The sequence below is a fragment of the Myotis yumanensis genome, unplaced genomic scaffold (assembly GCF_028538775.1).
Source record: "Myotis yumanensis isolate MYYU_CA2020_CCGP unplaced genomic scaffold, mMyoYum1.0.hap1 SCAF_1, whole genome shotgun sequence".
Classification (NCBI taxonomy): domain Eukaryota; kingdom Metazoa; phylum Chordata; class Mammalia; order Chiroptera; family Vespertilionidae; genus Myotis; species Myotis yumanensis.
Genome location: NW_027223752.1, coordinates 135597584 through 135621772, shown reverse-complemented (window position 1 = coordinate 135621772; position 24189 = coordinate 135597584). Strand labels below are relative to the sequence as shown.

Below are 24189 nucleotides of genomic sequence, written 5' to 3'. Positions count from 1 at the left end.
ATCCTCATCAGGTTAAAACCTTTCACTTATTTTTAAGAGGAAATACTAAACTTGCCAGAATAGGGAATATTATACTTCAACAGTCCTTGTTTTGGTAGGTGAGATACTCATTATGTCAACCCACCCCTCCCCGCCACCCCCGTCTCCCTTAAAAGAAAAGAACTTATCTGGGATTGGAGCAGAAGCAGTGATTCTTCTCCAGTCCTTGCAGATGAGGCGCTCATCATGTCACAGCCCTCATTCCTCCTTAAGATAAGATGGCATGGGCACGCTGCACATCACTAAGGTTAGCACAGCTGCCAGATTTTTTTATGGCCACCCTGCACAGGTTTTTGTTTTCACAATATCTGGAAATGGCCTAGGCGGAGACATAAGATAGAACACAGGCACATTCAAAATAAAGGAGCTGCAGCCTTCACAGAGAAAGCATCACTGATAGCCACACATTCCCACTTCTTTATATGGATTATAATTATTGCCTCTTCGGAGACCTGGCGTATACACTGCATGGTCCTTGGGATCCTATATTATGTTCATCCACGAAGTTAAGTAGTTTAGGGACTCTGATTAGATTGACAGAGCAAAGGGGAACTCAGAATTTTTTAAAGTTTGGGTTTTTTCAAGATGTCAAAGGTGTGACAGTCTGTCTCACAACAGTATCATCTGTTGTCTGTACACTTGGTTCCTTAAATATAATAAATATACAGTTGGGAAAAGTCATTGTTTACTCAGCTGTTTACATTCTATCCAATCTTCATTAGCTAGCATTTACTCTAAGCAAATTTTAATGAGGCAGGCATGTGCTGTATTTTACTGAAAGCTCGAAAGGGCTAGTGACTGATGCACCATCAAGGTACTATTTCACTTGCACATTAAGGCAGACGCACTCTAAAGGACTATTAAGTACCACAAAAACTGTCCATTTTTGTTGTAATTTTGTTGTATACTCCCCAGAATTCATAAGCCATAAATATTACTTTGTCGCACATACTTTACAAATGCCATTAAAAACCCATATACTTTCTACACCCAGTGCTTGAAGTACATATTCTACAATCTAAGTATCACTCTCTCAGGTTACTTCTGTCTAACAAACTGAAGGTACTGAACTGTGATCTATACAGAAAAGACATGAATTTGCAAACTGAGTTAAGAGTGATAAGTAGAATATGGTTGTAGAAATGATTAATGATACAATTGTAGTAAATTATTCATGTATGGTTATAAAATAGAATACAGTTTCAAAAAAACCCATCAAAGTTTAAAATGGATTTAAATTTTTCTGAATCGTGGTCACAGAAAAGGTAATTTTTATAATGTAGGATTCTTATATACACCATAAAAATACTGCTAATATGATGTGAGAGAGTTAATAAGTCTTATTCAATGTGTTAGTTTAAAACAGCTTTTCATTTTCCTAGTCTCTACGTAATATGATTTATGCACAGATACTGGTTTTTGAGTCTGACAGAAAACCCCACTTTGTGATTCCACAGCCTTACCTCTAGGTTCAGTGCTCTTTCTTTTCGAAGAGGAGTCAATGCAATAGGCAACAATCCATGGTCACTTGCTAAGGACCGAAGGTCAAAATAGTATTGGGCATAGACACTGGTAGAAACATACAGACGAAACCGCAGTAGACATATGTATTGCCTTTCCAACTCATTTCTGGGGAAGAAGGAAAACACAAAACCACCACAGGGCAATTTTAGTCAACATGGTTCTCTTCAATATTGTCATTCTAAGCTACTAGGTTGGCTCTGAGTTTAGTTTTGAATTAAATAAAGGCTACCCAGCTGGGCTAATACACTAATGTTCAAACAGGCAAACAAGGCTCAACAATTTGTGGTCCCCTTTGAGTTTGGGACAAGGGGAAGGACTTTGAGTTTGGGACAAAGGGAAGGAGGTTATGTCTCTTGTGCACAACAGCTGTTGACTAGGGGCTCAATTATCAGAGTTCCATTAGTGCAGCTGTAGGTTTATTCTTCTTGCTCACTCTCAGGGCTCCATTCTAGTGCTCAGATGTAAGGAATGATGTATGCTGTTTCTTAGCCCTGAAGAACTTGCAGACATTTTACCAGGCTGATAGCAGGAAGGGGATTAGTAAAATAGAGATGTGCCAACAAAAGGACTGGGCACATCACCACAGCAACAAATGGATCCATTCAGAACCACCACTCTTATCTTTGAGGGGAAAACTCTTGGAAAATTATCAGACACCAAAAAACAAACTGAGGAAGAGACAAATCAATGGAAGCATGTACAATGCTCATGGACAGGAAGCATTAACACCTTTAAAATGTCCATACCACCTCAAATAATCTCTTTCAACCAAATTCCTATCAAGATGCCAATGCCATCTATTACAGAAGTAGAACAACTAATCCAGAGTTTTATACGGACCCACAAAAGACCCTGGACAATTCGTCACAGCAGTTGAGAGAAAAACAAAAGAGGCTGGAGGTATCACACTACCTGATATCAAACTCCACTACAGGGTTAGAGTCATCAAAACAGCATGGTACTAGCATGAAAACAAACATAGATCAATGAAACAAAATTGAAAGCCCAGAAATAACCCCACACCTATATGTTTAATTACTATTTGACAAAAGAGGAGACTTCATTCAACGGTATGAAGACAGTCTATTCAATAAATGATGTTGGGTAAATTGAACAGATACATTCAAACATTGAAGCTAGACCACTTCTTACACCATATACAAGAATAGACTCAAAATGGATTGTTAACCTAAATGTAAGTGTCAAAACCATAAAACTCCTAGAAGAAAACATAGGCACTAAAATCTGGAATATTTCTCTTAGTGCTTTGCTGATAGATTACCCTGAGCAAGCGAAATAAAAGAAAAAATAAAAGATTGGGACTATATCAAACTAATAGTTTTAGTATAGCAAAAGAAAACAGCAACAAAATAAAAAGACAACCCACTGATGGGAAAACATATGTGACATTGATATATCTAATAGGGGGTTTAATATTCAAAATTTATAAAAAACATATATAACGCAACACCTTATAAAAAAACATATACAGCTCAATACCAAAAATACGAACAATCTAATTAAAAAATGGACAGAGGACCTGAAAAGACACTTATCCAAAGAGAGCATAGAGATGGCTGATAGACAGGAAAAGATGCTTAACATCACTTATCATCAGTGATATGCAAATTAAAACCACAATGAGATATCCTCACACCTGTCAGAATGGCTATCATCAACAAACAGCAAGTGCTGACAAGGATGTGGTGGCAAGGTATATTGGTGCAGACACTGTGGGAAATAGTATGGAAGTTCCTCAAAAATTAAAAATTGAACTGCCTATGACTCAGTGATTCTACCCCTGGTATATATCTGAAGAAAACCAGGGCACTAATTGAGAGGATATATGCACCCTATATTCACTGCAGTATTATTCATAATCCTTAAGCTGTAGAAGCAACTCAAGTGCCCATTAACTGATGAGTGGATAAAAAAGCAGTGGAATATCATGACTCATCCATAAAAAAGAATGAATTCCTGCCATTTGTGAGAGAATAGTTGGACCTAGAGGGTATAATGTTAGTGAAATAAATCAGTCAGAGAAATACAAATAACATATGATTTCACTCAAAAGCAATATAAATGAACAAACAAAACAGAAGCAGACTCAGAGGTAAAGGGAACATTTTGATGGTTGCCAGAGGAGAAGAGGTTTGGGGTCGCTGGGTGAAGAAGGTGAAGAAATTGAGAAGTACAGACTGGCAATTACAATGCAGTTATGGGGATATAAATTACACCATGGGAAAGAGAGTCAATAATACTGCAATAACTATGCATGGTGTCAGGTCAGTACTAAAAATACTGTGGAAAACACTTCGCAAAGCACATGATTTTCTAACCATTATGCTGTACACCTGAGACTAATATGAAATAAGTAGAAGCCCGGTGCACAGATTTGTGTTCTTACACAACCCGGGACCCCTCGGGGGATGTCAGAGAGCCAGTTTCGGCCTGATCCCTGCAGGCCAGGCCAAGGGACCCCACTGGTGCACGAATCTGTGCACTGGGCCTCTAGTATGCATATAAGATCTTTGGTTAATCTCTTCCCGCACTTCCCACTCCCCCATTCTCTCTGAGATTCATCAGTCTGTTCCATGTTCCCATTCCTATGGTTTCACTCCTGCGTTAAGCATCTGCCCAGGTCACGAGTGCACATCATAACTACTGGCTGGGCAGCCGGTCGCTTAGGTTTTTCTTTATATATAGATATTGAATGTAAAGTCTTATTGAAAATAAATGAAATTTTGAAAACGGGGGAATAAAAGACCTGAACTGGTAGAAAGCGTTAAGAAAGGCATGAAGGTATTTACATTACTGTTGTTTTTGAATCTGAGCTTCTACAAACTTTGCTACCAGAGAAATATACCAAATTATCACACAGATTATTACAATAATAACACATGAAGACATACTAATTAATGAGGAGTATGAAATGTCAAAGCAAATATGGATAGAAAAATGTATGTAATTTTATGCCTAGTTCAGTCCTCTGCACAATGGAACCTTTCAAAATATTTCTTATTTTGTAAACTTTATGGGGGCAAATAAGGTATTTGAAAATGGTTTGAAACTTCATCAAAATCTTGCCAACTCACAAGTTCTTGATGGTAATGCCCCTTAGCAATGAGAAGAAGTGAAAATTCCACATAGCCTCATCATGCAGATACTTGTAGGTCAGAATAATCGCTCCCAAAACAATGCGTTTCCAGTTAGATGGGCAAATGTCGATTTCAGCATAAGATAAAAGTCTTTCTATGTAAACCTGCAAAGTAGAACACTGGTTTTTGATTCTAGTTCAGTTTAAGTGCTGTGATAAGAACTTTCAGGAATGACAGATTTCATCAGTTTTTGACATGCCTTTTATTCATAGCTTCTAGAGAGACTGCTTGGCCAGCCAAAGCCAGAGGCCAAGAAACAGTTGCAAATCAGACACTTCTACTGACTACTTTCCCAGGTGAATTTCCAGCCTGCTCACCAAAGAGTCGCTGGTTCCACTCTTGGCCCCTGTCAGGACTCATGCGGGAGGCAATCAATAGATGTCTCTCTCTCATACTGATGATTCTCTCTCTCTTTCTCCTCTCCTCCACTTTCTTTTCTACTTTCTCTGATAATCCATGGATAAAATATCCTCTGGTGAGGATTAAACATTTTTTTAAAGAGAGTCCCCCCAGTGGCTGCTGTGTGGTGCAGCAGGACTGGCAGTGCAAACAGGTGTGTCTGAGGCAGGTCTCTACAACTGTCAGGTATTCCTGGACTTAGTGCCTTTGTAAGAAACACACACGCACACCAAGGATAGACATTTCATATCCCCTAAGCCTCACATCTCCATCACGATTCTGTGAAATCCATCTCTGTCTTACACAACCTGAAGCTTGGTCAGTTCTGTTGGTTTCAGTTGGTAGCAGAGCTGCCAGTCTCTATCTCCCTGGTTCTCCTCTAAACCTGCCAGATAGCTGGTGAGATCTCATGATTTCTTCACATGTATTACATGTCTATTCTACAAAGAATTGGGTGAAGTTAACAGCTAAGCAAAGATTATAGATGCAAGCTGTGATTTGCTGTTTCGTCAAAGGGTTCTTTGAAGGAGAATATGTTTACTGTCTGAGGTTATCAGATTGACAGCCCACATTAGCCAAAGGTGTTAAAACCCAACTGTATTATAGAAAGCAAAAGGTTATTGAACATTATGTGCTATTAGTGAAAGTTTGCACCAATCCTCCAAAGCTAAATGCTCCCAGATATCCTATGAATGAACCTCCTTACAAGGTTTAACTGTCAACTTCCTGGGAATAATTAGAGACATACACAACATTGGAAATCACTCAACTTTCCTTCATCACTTCTACAGATTTAGAATGTGCCATTTCTCATTCATTTATACCACTTGCCCTCCTGTGTCAGTGGAATTGAGATTTCTCTTTTCACTGAAACTCTTCTAGCAGTGAAGTCAATCCCATCCCACTTCTGAAGAACACCTCCCAGAATTACCTCTTCTTGAACACTTTCCTGTGCCAGAGATTCTCCCCAATATGAATGTATTTATGTGATACCCATCCCACTCCCCACAATCCCTAGACTGCCTCCTCTCTGTTTGCTCACAGTGAATGCCCTGAAGTTGCTTCTCATCTCCCACTCTCTCCTTCACCCACTGTAGTCTGCCCCTGGCACTGTCACTCGACCAAAACTACTACTGCTAAGGTCATCGGTGCATGTGCACATACAAACCAGAGCTCTTCACCCTAGCTCCCCACTCCCCACGCATTCCCTAATGTCATGTGGGGCACTGCCATTTGCCTAAGTGCTTGGCCAAAGACATCCAATTGAGTTGACCTGTTGCAAACTGTTGGCAACTCTTGTTATCGCTGCCTGTCACTGATATTGAGGCTGCTTCCTAGTCTATTTGTCACTTCTCACCCATGTCACTGTTATTGCCCCTGACTTCTTGGCCTCCACTCAGACTCCCAGCTACCATCATTCTCCCCAAAGCAGCCTGGATAGCTTTTGTAATCAAGAGCACTTCCCCACCCTGCTCAACTCTGCCAAAGTGTTTCCACCAAACAAATAAAAATGTCACTTTCTCCCATGACCTGCAAGCTGCAAGGCCCAATCAGGTAGCACTTGCCCTTCTGGTCCACATGACCTACATTCTCTCCCTCATTCCACACTCTGACCACACTGGCCATACCTCACTCTTACTCAAATACCAAGTATAAGTTCCCATCTCAGAGGCTGGCACTTATTCCCTCTGCACATAACGCCAGAGCTCCTCATCTCCCTCAGTTCAGTCAGGCCAGGGTCAGATGTCATCTCTTACAGAGGCTCTTCCTGATCACCTCTCTCAAGTAGCAAGCCCCTCTCAGCATGATATCACGTCACCCTGCTGTACCTTCGTGATATTTACTACTACCTGAGATATTCACCTTTTAACAACACTCAGTTAAAGAAATATTTATCTCTTCCTCACTAGGACAGAAGCTCCATAAAAGCAAACACTTTATTCAACCATGGCTCTCCTCTATCCTCTGCACTTAGATCTGTAAGGACTCAGCTCTGAAGGAGAAATCATCAGGCATAGCTTAGGATGCTATCGAAAACAGGGAGAAACAATAAAATAGAAGGAAGATAAGCGAGGTTCCAGAAAGAGAGTGAGGTCAAAGTGCTCAATGCTGACAAGAAGTTGCTCATTCCATAAATATCCACTAAATACCTGCTCCTGTTACTCTTCCTGCTTCCATGCACTTTTTATTCACACATTTTCTCGGTATTGGAATAGCTAATACTAATTCCCTACCAGTAGCTCAGATTCATGCTCGAATTCCACATATTCAAACGCGTGGCCTGGTGCATCAAAAGCGTGCATGGAGGGGGGTGTTCCCTCAGCCTAGCCTACACCCTCTCCAATCGGGAACCCCTTGGGGGATGTCCAACTGCCAGATTAGGCCCAATCCCATGGGCCTAAACTGGCAGTCGGACATCTCCCTCACAATCTGGAACTGCTGGCTCCTAACTGCTCACTTGCCTACCTGCCTGATTGCCCCTAACTGCCTCTGCCTGCCTTCCTGCCTGCCTGCCTGCCTGCCTGCCTGCCTAATTGCCCGTAACTGCCTCTGCCTGACTGCCTGATCACCCCTAACTGCCCTCCTCTGCTGGCCAATTTGGTTCTGACTAGTCTCTTTCTATGCCAATCAGCATCAAAACTCTGCTTCCTAGGCAGCCATTGCCTCCTCACATTTCACCCAGATTTGGTTCTGACTGGTCAGTTTCTATGCCAGTCAGCGTCTCTGGGTCTATCAACAGAGCCTGCTCAGAAGTGCGGCACTGATGATCAGCCCCGGTGGAGGCCTGGAGAGAAATAGAGGTGCTGCTGCTGGCCGGCTTGGAGACAAAGAGAGAGGCAAGTGTTGATCAACAGCTGCCACACAGGCTATGGATCAGACCCTGCTTCTCTCTTCAGGCCTCTCTCTGGGCCTGGTTTGCAGTCCCCTCAGCAGTCAGTGCTGGGTCATAGTGCCTGCAGCCGCAGCAGTCAGTGCTGGGTCACCACGGCAACCAAGTGCTGACTGCAGGACTGACTTTCGGTTGGCTGAACCTCTGATTATGACGAACTCAGGGTTTTTATATAGTAGGATGATCTCTAGAGATGCCCCTCTGTCTCACAGGTGCATCATCTTAATGTGTTTGAAAAGCACTCATCCTCTTCTACCCCAGATGCTCTCCTTGCTGAGTTCCCTAGCTCTTCAAGTGGGAGCACCACTCCCGCCTTTGATCAGCTGTGCTCAGCACTCCAGAGGGCTGGCAGCTCTGTGGAAAGGCCTGTGTCTAATCCAGTGCCCACTGAGGGGTCTCTATTCGGAAGCACAGGCTGCCTCTCTAAAATTCTGACTGAACACTGACGGAGGAGGCACTGCACTAAGTACTCTTCCCTCAGACCAAGCAGGAGACTTTCCCCTTTAGGATTGTTCGAGGGAGGAGTGATACAATCCCCATTCCTTCTCACTAGAATGGACCACTCATTCCAAATGACACACTCTTTCCACAGGAATCCTGGATGAATGACACAGAGCCCCTTACAGAGCTGTAGCTGAGCAGACAACCAGCAAAGCCCTTTCACGTCCTACTGGCACTAGAATCCTGGAAACATCACAGGCAGGCACAAGAGGACAGCAAGGACGGATGAACACCCATCATCCAAGGAACAGAAAACATTGGGCTCTAGTTCTCAGTCAGGACACACATTACAACTGCCTGGGGAATGCAGCCTGCGACTCAGCTTAGACCTACACTGAACCTGACACTGCCTGGGGCCCAGAAGGTTCTGTTATTGCCCCCATCCTGCCCCATCAGCACACCTTGTATGTATGCCTGTGTGCACTGCATGTGCCTATGTCTCCTGAGGTCTGGAGGGAGAAATTGGAAACCTCTCCCTCCTGCTGCCTTTGATAACAATCGCTTTGTGGTGAAAAAAGCAAGGACATTTTAAATCATAGTGATTATTAAGCTCAAGTGTGTGAACTTTACATCCTTTGATAGGTTTCCCTTAATAAAGTTCTGAAGGAAGAACTATCTTACCAATGTTGTTATGGCATATCCTCCTGTTGCCTTAAAGGCAATGAAGAAAGGTCGAATAAATCTGTAAATTGATTCGGGATCAGGATTATGATGAAAGAATTCCTCAGGAACCTTTTCTTCCTGAAAGAAAGTACCCATTGAAGAAAAATATTAAGTACTTTTGTAACAACCATGTTCCACTTGTGCCCATGTGCCGCTTAAAATAATTTTGATTGGGTGACATGTATTTTAGCCTTTTATTTATTTATTTTTCTTTTTTTTAATATATTTTATTGACTTTCCACAGAGAGGAAGGGAGAGAGACAGAGAGCCAGAAACATCGATGAGAGAGAAACATCGATCAGCCGCCTCCTGCACATCCCCCACTGGGAATGTGCCCGCAACCCAGGCACATGCCCTTGACCGGAATCGAACCTGGGACCCCTCATCCGCAGGCCGACGCTCCATCCACTGAGCCAAAGCGGTTTCAGCTATTTTAGCCTTTTAAATATAAATAATGGGACCTTAAAAAACAGCGACTAAATATTGACACTCAATAAAGATAAATATAGGCACAACCTCAGAATATGTATATATTCCTTTCGAACTTCCCCTACAATATTCTGTCTAAATGTGACCTATTTTTAGGCTCCAAAGACTTGTTGGTTATCATGTCATACTTCTCTGCAATCAACTTTGAGAATGTAACAATCAGGCTCTAAGGCTGTGCTGTGCATACAGTGCTCACCAGCCACATATTGTTATAGAGCATATCTGAAGACAGTTGAAAATTTTTGTCATTCTAATTAATTCAATATTTAAATAGCTGTTTAATTGTCTTCTAGAGATCCTGACATATCTATTAGGTTTATGTACAAATATTAATATTGCTTGATGCTATTGAAAATTTTCTTTTAAAAATATACATTTTTGTTTTTCAGGCATGTTGTCCACTGTAGCTCACTAATTATACAAAGCTGAAACTCAGTTCTTACTGACCTATCCTATATAATAAAAGGGTAATAAGCAAATCGACTGAATGGCGGAACAATTGGTCGCTGTGATGCGCACTGACCACCAAGGGGCAGAGCCTCAACACAGGAGCTGACCCCTGGTGGTTAGTGTGCTCCCACAAGCAGAGTGCTGCTCAGCCAGAAGCCAGGCTGATGGCTGGTGAGCACAGTGGCTGTGGCAGGAGCCTCTCTCGCCTCCGCGGCAGTGCTAAGGATGTAAGCCATCAGTCAGACATCCCCTAAGGGCTCCTAGACTGAAAAGTGGCACAGACTGGGCTGAGGGATCCCCCACCGCCAGTACATGAATGTCGTGCACCGGGCCTCTAGTTTCTTATATAACATGAGAGGCTCAGTGCACAAAATCCGTGCATGGGTGGGTGGCCCTCAGCCTGTGCCCTCTCACAATCTGGGAACCCTCGCGTAGGGTCCCTAGGCTTGGCTTGTGATGAGGCCCTATTGGGGCTTTCCTTCTCCTGGCTACTGGCAGCTGGCCATGCCCCCGTTGCTGCCACTGCTTGCCATTGGTGTGGCACTGCCAACCCCTACCCCATCACTTGGCATCTCCCTCTGCGGGCAACAGGCATGGGGTGTGATCATTGGCTGGCCTGGGTTTTCCCTCTGCGGTGTGATCACTGGCTGGCCCTGCACACCCACCACCACATTGCTAGCCAGTGGGCTGGGCCTCCCTCTGTGGGTTGATTGATTGCGGGGGCCCCCAGATCAATCACCCTGCAGAGGGTGGCCCTGCCCACACACGACAGTGCTGTCTGTAGGGGTAGCCTGGGTCTTCCTCTTTAGGACAATTAGTCGTGGGGCTCTGCCCACCCAGCTGGGGCTCCACAAATGGTCACCGCCCAGAGGATGGCCTGGGCCTCCCTCATTGGGGCGATCACGGAGTGCCACCCCACCCCGATCGATCGCCCCACCAGCCAGAGGCATGTGTCTCCCTCTTTGGGGCCTTGGCCTCCCTCTGTAGGGCGATCGTGGGGCGATGGCCAGGCCCCCTGACCAATCACATTGCACCCACCTTGGCAGGCCTGGCACCAGTGTGTGTCATAGCATGGTCATCCAAAGTTCATCTGGAAGGTCGTCCTGCTGTTTGGTTGTTTGGTCGGTTTGCATAGTACACTTTTATTATTATAAACTAGAGGCCTGGTGCACGGATTTGAGCACAGGTGGGGTCCCGTGGCCTGGCCTACGGGGATCAGGCCAAAACCAGCTCTCCAACATCCCTCAAGGGCTCCCGGACTGTGAAAGGGTGCAGGTCAGGCTGAGGCACCCCTCACCCCAGTACACAAATGTTGTGCACCGGACCTCTAGTTTCTTATATAACACTAGAGGTCTGATGCACAGATTTGTGCACAGGTGGGCTCCCGTGGTCTGGCTTGCAGGGATCAGGCTGAAACCGCTCTCCGACATCCCCCAAAGGGTCTGGGATTGCAAGAGGGCAGTTCTCGGGTTACACACCCCAGAATCGGGTCCCTCCTCTCTGGTTCCAGGTTCATCACCTGAGAACCACAGCTGCCAAGTCACAGCAACTCAGTAGCATCTGCATTGAGTGTCAGCCCCCTGTTGGTCAGTGCGCGCCATAGCTACCAGTTAGACAGTCGCTTATGCTTTTTTATACAGAGATTTCTTTTGTAAAATAATTAGATACAACATGTGGTGGGGAAGAAAACTTAAAGGAAGGTAATGTGAACTCCAAGCTGGAGAAAGTAATTTTTTACTAGTGATTAATTTTGAAGCAAATCAGCATGGAATAAGCACAACTGTCTGAGAGAAAAGGACAACCTCAATACAACTGGCACTTACTGTGACAGGATGGAGTCTCTCATCAAAAATGTCCTTGGATCTATTTGCATCTCTAGAAAACAAGAACGTGATTGAAAAAAAACTAATCCAGGAATTGTCGTGTTAGCAACACATCTGCTGGGAGTAGAGGGGGGCGGAGGGAGCTTAACCTTCAACAAAGAAAGTCCTTCTACAAATTCTTCTCTTAGATACTGTAGGAATTTTCTGACCTCTTTTTATTCAGCACAACAAATTCTGTGAAATTTTTTCTACAATGACCTGCCAGAGCTGCCTTTATAAGCATTGACCCTCCCCAATAGGCAACACTAGGCAACCAAATCGATGGCCAGTCCTCTAACCTCTCATTGGCAGACACAGGAACATTTTACAACGCAGTAGTAGTGGCAATTCTTCATGTGAGAATGAGATTCCTGTTTTTTTTTCCACTGATTTTTCTCTCACTAGTTTCCTATATTATATTCTTCTTGATTCTTTACAATAATCTGAGGTTAAAATTTGCCTTTGTATTTTAAAAGTGACCACTCTATTGATTTGAGGGGGAAAAAATGGATTGGCTGCCTCTTATACATGGAACTGGAAAAGTAGCTATGTGGCCTTACAGTATTGAACCTACAACCTAGGTATGTGCTGCCCTAACTTGGAATCAAACCTGCCAGCTTTTGGTGTACAAGACAATGCTCCAACCAACTGAGTGAGGGAAACCAGTCTTCTGGGGGTTTTTAGGTTTAATATTCCACCCTACTACACTCTGCTCATTTACACAGTGGTTCTCCAAGTGTGTTTTGCAGGCTTCAGTGGATCCACTAGACCATTTCCAGGAGACCCATGAGGCCAAAACTGTTTCTATAGAAATATTAAGGCACTGCCTGCATTTATACTGACATTTGCAATGACTGGATAAAAGCCAAAGTCAGTAAAACTGGTTTCTGAGCAAGAATCAAGACAGGGGTCCCAATCTGTGCTAGTAGTTATTCTATTCTTCACTGCCACTTGTTGACAAGAAATATGCTTTACTTAAGCACATCTTTGATAAAGCAGTGACAATGAATAATGTAATTAGAAGTTGAATCTTCTTTTTATACTCTACAGTGGTTCTCAACCTTCTGGCCCTTTAAATACAGTTCCTCATGTTGTGACCCAACCATAAAATTATTTTCGTTGCTACTTCATAACTGTAATGTTGTTACTGTTATGAGTTGTACTGTAAATATCTGATATGCAGGATGGTCTTAAGTGACCCTTGTGAAAGGATCATTCGACCGCCAAAGGGGTCGTGACCCACAGGTTGAGAAATGCTGCAAGGGGAAGTATGCATTAAGCATTTCTGCATACTGAAATGTGGTTGTTAAGGAAAAGCACTTGGAATTAGTTGTGAGATGAATGCCCTACTGTTCTCAGAGAATAATATTTTTATTTGATAATACAAGTGTCGTGCACTCAAGACTGAAAAGTGAGTCTGTCACTTCCAGGAAAATAACTTATACATTTCTTGCCAATTGCACAGTTCCAGCTATCAAGCTCAAAATCAAGATTGGGGAACACTTGTATCCTTTTTGTGACCTAACAGTTTTTCAATACCTAAAGGTTTTTCTGGGAAGACTGGTGGTTATGTGATGCTACCTAACAAAAGTGAGTTTTGATACTGTAAAAAGAAATGTGAGCTGATACTTTCCAAATGACCAATGCACAATGTTATTAGAAAATTACTTACAATTTAAGAGATTCATTTAGCATAGAAGATGTATGCATGGGTACTAATTTAACAGAGACCTTAGTACAAGTTCAAGAATAGGATTTAATATTCCATTGTAACTAATTTCAGAAGACAGCTTCTGTGGACTTCTGGTATAGTATCAAAGAATATCCAAAATTATCTGAAGGCTTTGAAAATACAAACTTTTCTAGCCATAAAGATACATGAGGCTGGGTCTGCATATTGTTTATTCAAAACAAATTATTGAGATGACTGAGGTAATCACTAAGGATTGAAGACAGGGTGTAAGTGAGAATCAGCTGTCTTCTGTTGAACCAGACATAAAGAGATTTGCAAAATGTAAATAAGTGACACAATTTCCATTCGACCAATTTATTGTGGAAAATGATTCTCTTTTATAAAGAATTTTGTTACCACTATGACTTGCTATCAGGGGTGTTTCTGCCCCCCAGGAAACATTCGGCCATGGTGGATACAGCTTTTGTTGTCAAAACGGGGCCTGGGAAGATTATGCTACTGGCATCTAGTGAGGAGAGGGCCAGGGAAGCTGTAAACACCCTGTAACGCACAAGGCAATCCGCCACAACAAAGCAGTATCCTGCTCAAAATTTCAACAGTGCTATAAAAACCATGTTTCAACATACAAGGAATTCATTTTTAAATTCTCAATTTTAATTTCTAATACAGTAAATATCAATATAAACCACATAAAGAAATTTTCTTCAGGATCCTCAATAACTTAAGCATTAGGAGTCCTAAGACAAAAACAAATGGTTCGCTTCAACAATGTAATAAGAGCACTATAGCTTACTCCAATAATATCCATAGTTAAAATCTAACACTAACTTTATATCTTGTAAGTTTATTAGCTAGAATAACAAGACTGGTTTTAAAACTCACCTCTTCTTTATGTGGTAATATATTGCTAGTGCCAGGCTGTGGAGAAAAGAAAAAGTAACAATTGACTTTATGTCAGGTCTGAAGACAGGTTTTAAAAGGGTTGTGGTGGGGGAAGACCATCCCAGCTGCCCAGTGGCCATGAGATCCTCATTCAGAAAGTATCGCCCAAGCACTTTCTGCCTTGTGGTAGTTCTTTGTCAGTTACTAAAATTAGGAAAGCCAAAATGCTAAGGAATATGCTGTTAGAAGACATGTTTTGGGTGATCATTATAACATATAAGTTATTACACTCTTGCCCCATCTTTTGCCTTTCTTCTCAGAGAACCTTTCATCCTGTACAAGTGAGATCTACTTGCACACATGCTTAAATTTAAGCTACAGTAGTTTTTCCACCTGCCCACCTATTTTCCTTCTTCCCCTAAAGTTAAATAAAATGCTCTATACCGAAGAGAATCATTTAAGGTCACTTTTACATAATTGTTAAGAAAATTTAATGGCAAATATAAGAATGCAATGAAGTAAAATTATACACCGTGTAGTATTAAAAACATTTATTTCCAAATTAGTTTAAATAAAATTTTAATGAGCAGATGTAAGTCCTCACATACTGCGTAAGTTCCTATATCCCTATGTTATTCCCAGATGCTGTGTAACATGAAACAAAGGATTGCTGTAGATCAAGTTATATGCTTTTTCTCTTTGCCCCAAATGTCAGAAATGAAGCTCCAAATAATTGAGGAAAAGCAAACCTGAATTTTATAACTAGGTTATAGAATATTAGCAGTTGTACAAAGGCCTGTAGCATTGTTAGCATCAAAGATGGGCACTTCTATAGTGCTTCAAACAGTTTCATCTTCAAAATGATTTTAAAATCATAGAATATGAAGCATATAAGCTGAAAGGAACCAATGAACTTGTGATGATATTTAACTCAACAACCCATTTTACAGAGAAAGTAACCAAGGCTTAAAACTGACTTGCTCAAGGTCCCACCAAGAGTGAGAAGCAGTTCTCCTTCTTCTACCCTCTACCCAGGCAGTGTGTTTCCCAAGCTTGGCTGTGCATTGGGATCATCAGAGGAGTTTTACAAACTGCCTTCTTCCACCTTGAGATGCTCTGATTTAACGGGCATTGGTTAACTTTGGAAGCTTCTCGGGTGATGACAAAGTGCAGCAAAGTTTGAGAACACATGAAGTAGAGTTAAAATCAAAATCATCCCCGATGCTTTTCTCCACATAAAAATGCCTTCCATCCCTCCTCAGCTTATCAGAAGGCTTGTGAGAGTGACAGAGTGTGTTAGGGAAGGAGAAATGGAATGCATGTGTTTAGAGACACATTTAGACAAAAATTGCGTAAGTGATTCTAATAAGGCTCACCCATCCCATTGAGAACAATGCACTATTATCCCAGAATAAACTTTTTTTGCAAAACCATTCCTAAAAGCTAATGAGCTCTATTAATATTCTCACTAAACCTTTAATTTACCAATAGTAAATGTACTGAATGATCATTTTCAAAACTTGATAAGAGCAAATGAAAATTTACTGTACTTCCAAAAATTAGACGAATTTGGAGGGAAAAGGCGTAACACCCACTTGTCTAAGTAAGGCTAATCTTCAAAACAACTCTTGAATTATATATTGTAACACCAGAATCATCTACTTCAAAAGAAGCTATGAAATGCAGCCAGAAAGGACTGGTTTTTACTCCCGGATTTAGTGGCCAGACTGAAGAAAAAGACTCAGTGATTGTGAGATGGGTGCCAAAGCTCAGGACTTTAGAGAGAGACAGGCTCCAGTTTTGCTGAAACTCAATTTGATCTCAACTGTTGTTATGAGAGAAGAAACTTACATTATTATGATTGTGAACTGGCTGTTATAATTAAAGTAGAATTTACTGGAATTTAATTAGCCAAAAAGCTGATACAATATAAACAAAATTGAGTTTATAAATAAAATATGTCTTAGGACTGAAAAATAAAATCAGGAATGAGGATTTTAATATTTTCAGGTAGAATTTCTCAAACTGTGTTCTGGAAAGTCAACCCTCTCATCCTGGAGAGACACCAATAATGATCCTTGGACAGCGCCAATGGGATTCAGGAAGCTCCACATCCTAGTTTGGTTTTATTTTGCTCTTAAGTAAGCTTGAAAGTTTCATATTAGGGTGTTTTTAAAGTGCATCTCCAATTGTGGACTATGAACTCACAGAATTTAATGAATAGTTTTCATCATCATGACACTGTTATGTTTGCTTAAGCGTAAACCTGACTGTGACTATGTTTCCCAAACTTCACCTCTCTCATGATTTTGCTTTGATTTTGTTACATATGGATCGATATAATGTAGTTTCTTGAAGATGTGTAAATATATATGTATACATATATATATATAACTAAATTTAATTCATCTATGAAATTAAAACCTCAGTTGAACAAATTTAACCCTCAAAGAAATTATTTTGAAAAGTTGTTCCTTTAGACTGTTTTGATGCATTTTTCCTGGAAGGAGAGTGCATTTCAATATAGAAATGGTGCAGGAAAAAAGAAAGTAGGATGGGGGAAACCTGACACAATCCAATGAACTGTAATTGCAGATACACTCTGGTGCCAGTAGGGGACAAGCTGTCCCTTCTTCCAAGAGCAGCTTCCAGGGTAGTACACATGGTTTTAGGCCTGTATCTCATGAAGAAATACTCTATTCCAGAAACATTCAGTAAAACGCACCTCTCCTTTCATTGGTTCAACAATGTCTCAGGAACAGTAATGCCTCAAGTAAAGATAAACACTTTTGGGGGGATTTTTCAATTGTTAAGTGGGTTTCCCTTCTTCCATTCACTCTAAGATTAAAATGGAAGTGGAAATCAATATATAATTGACACCAGTGTTTTAACCTGAGCACTGAAAAGGACAATCAAATGAAAGTACATATGGGCAGGATAAGGGTTCTGTCCCCTATTTGTACTCACCACTGCAAGGTGATTTTCAAATCAGACTGAGAAATAGTGCTGTCTACAAATACTGTAGCACACGAGCTGTACTTTTCCCTAAGGTGACCAGGGGACACCTGAAGGGGAAGGGGAAGAGAGGAAAATATCACAGTAAGTTAAACCTATAAAAGTGTGTTTTTCCTTGGTTAAAATGTCAGACAATTAAGCATTACAATTGTTCTCATACCCTATGAACTGCTTCAGTGCAATACCATGTGCAGCTCTACGGTAAACACACTGCATGCTCTCTCTTCCAATGATGAGAATTGACGAGGGGGTCATCAAATGCTGCCCTTGACATACTACCTATAATCCAACTTGGCAAACACCTATGATTAATTCCCTTTATAAGAATGTAAAACATTTAAAATAAGATTTTAGTGTTTTTTCCTTGAGAAATGAATCCTGCCAAGATTTCTATTTCTACTATTTATTTTCTACATTAAGACATACTGCCTTCTATAATATTGAAGCAAGAGCTTTTACTGAAGTACATAAAAGCCAATGATAAATGTTAGTTCAGGAGACAGTGTGACAAAATACATGTATCTGAGACAGAGGTGTGTGTGTGCTGGGGCTGGCCTGCGGCTCACAAGTTAGGGACCAGAGTTCTCTCTGGGCCTCAGTTTCCTTACCTTGAGAATTAAAAAGTATTGTTTTAAGATTCTCTCACATCCAAAAATAGATCAAACAACTCTGAGAATTTAACTCTCTCCTCATGTTGAAAACAGACTATTATTATATTACTCAAAAGAGAACCTCAGATAATACGGTACTTAACATGATATTACAAATTCTACTAGAGGCCTGGTGCACAAATTTATGCACAGGTAGGGGGTCCCTTGGCCTGCCCGCCAATCAGGGCTGATTGGGGCTGTCTTGCCCAGTCCTGATCCGGGCTGATCAGGGCCAACCAGCCAGGGGGAGGGACTATGGGAGGTTGGCCGGCCACAGGAGGTTGGCTTTGGGTGCACACTTACCACCAGGGGCAGCTCCTGCATTGAGTGTCTGCCCCCTGGTGGTCAGTGGGCATCATAGCGACGGGTTGACTGGTTGTAACGGTCTCTTAAGCTTATATATATATATATATGTACATATATATATATATATATATAAACTAGATCCAATGCATGAGTTCATGTACGAGTAGGGTACCTCAATCAGGGCTGATTGGGGCTGTGGGAGGTTGGCAGGCGGGACGGGACATGAAAGGTTGGCCAGCCAGCCTGATCGGGGCCATTGGGGCCAGCTGGAGGGAGGAAACGTGGGATGTTGGTCAACCGGCCTTGGGTTACGGCCATGGGAAGTTGGTTGGTCAGCGGGAGGTGCTCCAAAGGGTTGGCCAGTCACCTGGGGGGAGGGGCTATGGGAGTTTGCCTGGCCCAAGGGAGAGACTGCGGGAGATTGGCCAGGCCATCGGGGCCATCAGGCTGGCTGGCTGGTGGGGGGAGGGTTTGTGGGACGTTGGCTGTGGAAGCACATTGACCACCAGGGGGCAGCTCCTGCATTGAGTGTCTGTCCCCTGGTGGTCAGTATGCATCATAGCTACTGGTTGTTCGGTTGGTTAGGCTTTTATATATATAGATTCCCTAAGCTACATGATACTTATCAGGACCCTGCCTCACTCAGATGCTCTCTCTGACTACAAGGCCTTTTCTTCCACTGTTTCTCAGTAAGGTTAACCCCACTTCCCATCTACCTCCAGGACACCTCTGCCAGCAGCCACACGAAACAACTGTCCCTTTCTCTGCACTCACACACCTGAGTTACTACTTGTTACATGGTATCAACTGCTTCCAGGGCATCCCTCTCATAAAAAGTGAGCTTCTCTAGGGAAGACAGGACTTTCACTCCTCTTATACCTCCAACCTTCTCAGCACAGAATCTGGGGCAAATTAGGCGTGCCACAAGTGTTTGACCAATTGTCTAAAATCAATTGCAACTGGAAGGCAAATCCTCCTACTGATACAAATTAGAATTTACCTGCAGTGGTGTCAGACATATGACAATGATTTTTTGAGATATGCTAGAGAATAAATTATCTTTAAAACACTAGAAATATTCATGTCTTTTAGAAGTACCCATTGATTTAAGAGCCCAACAATACAGCAATAATCAAATACGGAAATAGCCCAAACGATGTTACAAAAATCCTCTTAGAGTAAAACCAAAACCCAATTCTAGTCACTGTAAGTAGTTGAAAGTAATAGTAGTATTCTTTAATATGACAGAATACCAACATTTTAATAAGCTTCATTTTGTTAGTGGCAAAATGGCACCAGATGTTTGACTTTTGTTGTTGAGTTTGGCTGATTAAGAATTTAGAACCAAGAACTTAAATTATAAGAGAAAGTATATTTAGAAAGTCACAGAGGTAGAAGTGAGCCAGTGTTGCTGCGTGGGCTCAACACACAAGTTACAGAGGCAGAAGAAGGGCCCCTGGAACTTAGAAGAAAGGAAGGAAGAATATACACGCCCGGGGGAACAAGAGGGGGAAGGCATGGGCATGCTCCAGAGTGAGAGCACCTGAGAAGAGGGCGGGGAAAACTACAGGGATGCTCAAGGGAGAGAGAGCACAGGTGCTGGGTCCTTCATCTTAAGGGCTTTTACCTAAAGGCAGAAATTTTAGGGACGGTCTTAGGGGACCTAAGCTGGGCCTGAACCTGAAACCAACTGAGGTCTAGATATTACTTCTACTTTGACCAAAACTCTGTCTCTAAGCTCAGCAGACTGGAGGCTTTGTTACTAAGATTTTTAGAATCAGACCAGAACCTCTTTTGTCCTCAGGGCTTAATGCTACGGGAGTCAGGATGCAAGGGCATGCATGGAAGTTGTATGAGGCTATTCTCTGGGCCCTTTGTTTCTCTTCAAGGGTGTCCATATGCTGGGGGAGGAAAGGTGAGGGGACCAGCGATATGAAAGTTCAGGGGTTGTAAACTGCATGACCCGTGATAAGCTAAGGGAGGAAAGGTCACCCTTGGGTGAGGTCCCACCCTACAATACTTGGTTTCCCAGTTTTGCCCATTGCTAGGCACCAACAGTTTTCTACTTTGGTGACATACTTGGCCTATCGTTCCTACTCTGTTCGTGTCTGCCTCACTGCCTACTGTATCAGTTTTCTTGTGTTATTATAAACTAATTCAGATAAGCCTTCCTTCCTCATATTCCTGTAAAATAGCTTTGATCATGCTGTCATACTTTCCCACCAGTGTGCCCCTCATATACACAAAAGACAGGAAGGGAGATTATCAGGTTGATATCTTTTAAAATACAGAGCATTTAAAAACTGCCAGTATCCAAGAATCAGAAATATCTTTATATTATACTAGAGGCCAGATACAGAAAATTCATGCAGGAGTAGGCCTTCCTTTCCCTGGCTGCCAGCACCAGCTTCCCTCTGGCACCTGGGTCCTAGGCTTCCCTCGCAGCCCTGGCTTCATCTGGAAGTTGGTTGTCCGGGAGGATGTGGGGTCAAATTAGTATATTATACTTTTACTAGAGGCCCGGTGCACGAAATTCGTGCACTGGGGGGAGGGGGCCCCTCAGCCTGGCCTGCACCCTCTCCAATCTGGGACTCCTTAGGGGATGTCAGACTGCCTGTTTAGCCCCGATCCTTTACCAGCAGCCGGACATCCCTCTCACAACTCAGGACCACTGGCTCTTAACCACTTACCTGCCTGCGTGCCTGCCTAATTGCCCCTAACCACTCTGTTTGCCAGCCTGATCACCCCCAACTGCTGGCCTGATCACCCCCAACTGCCTCCCCTGCCAGCCTGTTTGCCCCCAACTACCCCCTGCCACCAGCCTGATTGCTCCCAACTGCCCCTCCCTCACCAGCCTGATTGGGGTTGGGGGGCCGATTGGGGGTGGGGCTAGCCATGGGGAGGGGCTGTGGTTGGTGGGTTGGGCAACCACCCCCCCAAATGGGTTGGGGGGGTGGCAATCAGGGCCAGTGGCCTGGGGGAAGAGCCATGGGTGGTTGGGCAGCCAGCCCTGCCCCTGATTGCGGTGGGGGTAGGGGGGCAATCTGGGGTGGGGCTGGGCAAGGGGAGAGGCTGCAGGAGATTGGCTGGCCAGCCCTGCCCCCTCTTGAGGTGGGGGGGTGCAATCAGGGGCAGATAGCCACGGGGAGGGGCTGTGGGCCTATTGTGGTGGGGCAGGTTGGTCAAGAATGTGGCTGGCGGGGGGGGTTGGGGGGGGTGGGAAGAGAGGGGGTATTTGGCCAGCCGGCCTGCTCTTTTTTTTTTTTGGCAACTCCACAATTTTAATTTGTGGTGCCTATGCTATGTCTGAAAAAGACCTTCTTCCCCTGCCCAGGAGAGCGATGGGGAGGGGGCAGCAAAAAATAGAAGACATCCCTCCCTATTGCACACAGACCCTATATACATGCTCACCTGGCCCAGGCCGGCGGGATGCTTGGCACATTCTAGGATCCCTGCTCAGGGCCAGGAGGGGTGACTGGTGGCAGCACACATGAGAGGGGACCTCTGGGTGACCACTCTGGTCCTGGCTACTGGTCTTGGCACTTCCTGGTCCCCAGTTCCTTTCTGGTCCTGCCTGCAGCCTTGGTCCCCCTACCTGGCCTCAGATGGCCCCCTTGGCTCCTGGGGGCTCTGTCCTCCCCTCCTAACCTGGAGATCTCAAGGAAGGTTATGGCTTCTCAGAGACTCCTCGACAGCCCTATCACTCATGTTCACACAGGGAAGGGGTGCATGTGGCAAAAGCAGCTGTATAAATGCAGGTGCAGGAGCAAGTCCTCCGGGGTCACTTGGACAATTTGCTGATGATGCAGATCAGGGCCACATTTTCATCCTTGAGGCGCTGGTTGTCAGCTCGGAGATTGGACAGGCCCTTCAGCTCCTCTTCCAGCTCAGCGGCCTTGCACTCCAGGGCCCTGCACTCAAATCTCACCTGCACTCGCCCGCCTCTCTGCAAAGTGCTCTTGCCTCTGCATGGTGCACTCCAGCTCCACCTTGAGCTGCTCCAGCCGCAGCATGGTCTGGGTCAGGGCCTCACGAAATCTCTCATTCTCAATGTGCAGCTTTTCGTAGAGTTTCCTGAAGCTCCCCCAGGCTCTTCCAATTTTGGCTGGGGTTTGGGGTTTAGGTCCTGCTGCCTCTGGAGGGGAAGAGCTGGATTCTGGGCTGATGTCCACTGGCTTCACCTTCTCACCCTTCACAGGCCCTCTCCTCTCATTGCCAACTCTGCGGTGCTCCCTGGAGGCCTGTGGTCCCTGTCCCTGCCCCTCAGGCACCTCTACTCTCTGGGCAGGGCCATCAGAATTCTTAACCCCAGGGACTCGGGGCTGCCAGGAAGGGTCCAGGCTCTGAGCACCCTGCTCTCCATGTGGATGGGAGAGTCTGATCAGGGGAAGGCCTGCAGGGGGGAGGGGCTGCAAGGTTGGCTGCTGGCCCCCTGATCAGGCAGTGTGCTGCTACAGTGGGCATCATAGCGACTGGCCCAATCAGGGCCATGTTCTGCCTGCTCACCACTCCCCAGTCCCAACATGGCCTCCACTGCCCGGCTATCAGGCCTTTGGGATCACCAGCTCAGGGCGCCTGCTTTCCCACAGGCCTCAGGGGCTCAGGCCTGTGGGAAAGCAGGCGCTGGTGATTTCACCTGCATGAGTGTTTGCCAACCATCAGCTGATGGAAAGCACTGCCCGCTTGGGGCCGCTCAAACCTGAAGGGGCAGGTCTGGGGCACTGCCGCCACTGCTATTGCCACTGCCTCTGCTGCTGCTGGGGCTTGAGGCACTGACTGAGGCTGCCAGGCATGCCCCTGACCTGCCCTCTCCAGTTGGGTAGCGCATGGGATGCGCCAGCGGGCAGATCACTGCTGCCGCCTGGCCGGTAGCACAGCGGATACCCGGGTGGGTACCCGATAGCTGCGGCCCCACCGCCAGCCCCAGGATCCGGCAGGAGGCCCGGATGAGGGTGGAGCAGGTGCGGAACACCCTGGTCCCACCTGCCAGCCCCAGGTCCCCCGCGGGAGGCCCGGATGAGGGTGGAGCGGGTTCGGACCCACCCGCCAGCCCCGGGTCCCCGCTGGAGGCCCGGTTGAGGGTGGAGCGGGTTTGGACCCACCCGCCAGCCCCGGGTCCACCGCAGGAGGCCCGGATGAGGTCGAGCGGGTGCAGAACACCGCGGTCCCACCCGCCAGCCCCGGGTCCCCCGGGGGAGGCCCGGATGAGGTCCGAGCGGGTTCGGTCCCACCCGCCAGCCCCAGGTTCCCTGGGGGAGGCCCGGATGAGGGCAGGGACTTCTGCTGCCAGCCCTGGATGGAGGGGAGCTGGCGGTTGGCACTGTCTGCCCGCCCCCAGTATGCAAATTAGCCGCCATCTTGGCTGGTGGTTAATTTGCATATCTATCTAATTAGCCAATGGGAAGGGTAGCGGTTGTACGCCAATTACCATGTTTCTCTTTTATTAGTGTAGATCATTATAGATAAAATATCAATTTGCCTGTTTCAGATGCTTCCCTTTAAAGCCACTGACAACTCAGTAACCAGAAGCTCCAGATGGCATAATTTGAAAACAATCACTATTTGGAGAAATAAATTCTCCTTCAAGCTAGAAATATCTTAACTATAGCTAAAACTCTGATATGTTTCTTAAGCCATGCAGTTAACATATACTTTACTTTTCAGGTCT

The 24189-nt window shown here is 44.6% G+C and overlaps 1 protein-coding gene across 1 annotated transcript; it reads right to left on the bottom strand.

Moving 5' to 3' along the window:
* Window positions 1-247: 247 nt before the first annotated feature.
* LOC139015910 (cyclin-Y-like protein 1) lies at window positions 248-18539 on the bottom strand. Its single transcript, XM_070423518.1, has 8 exons — window positions 18519-18539; window positions 17518-17615; window positions 14551-14586; window positions 11937-11988; window positions 9133-9252; window positions 4659-4825; window positions 1503-1668; window positions 248-358 (listed from the first exon to the last, which is right to left on the bottom strand). Exons 1-8 carry the CDS (start codon window positions 18537-18539, stop codon window positions 248-250), a joined length of 771 nt encoding a protein of 256 aa, XP_070279619.1.
* Window positions 18540-24189: the final 5650 nt, after the last annotated feature.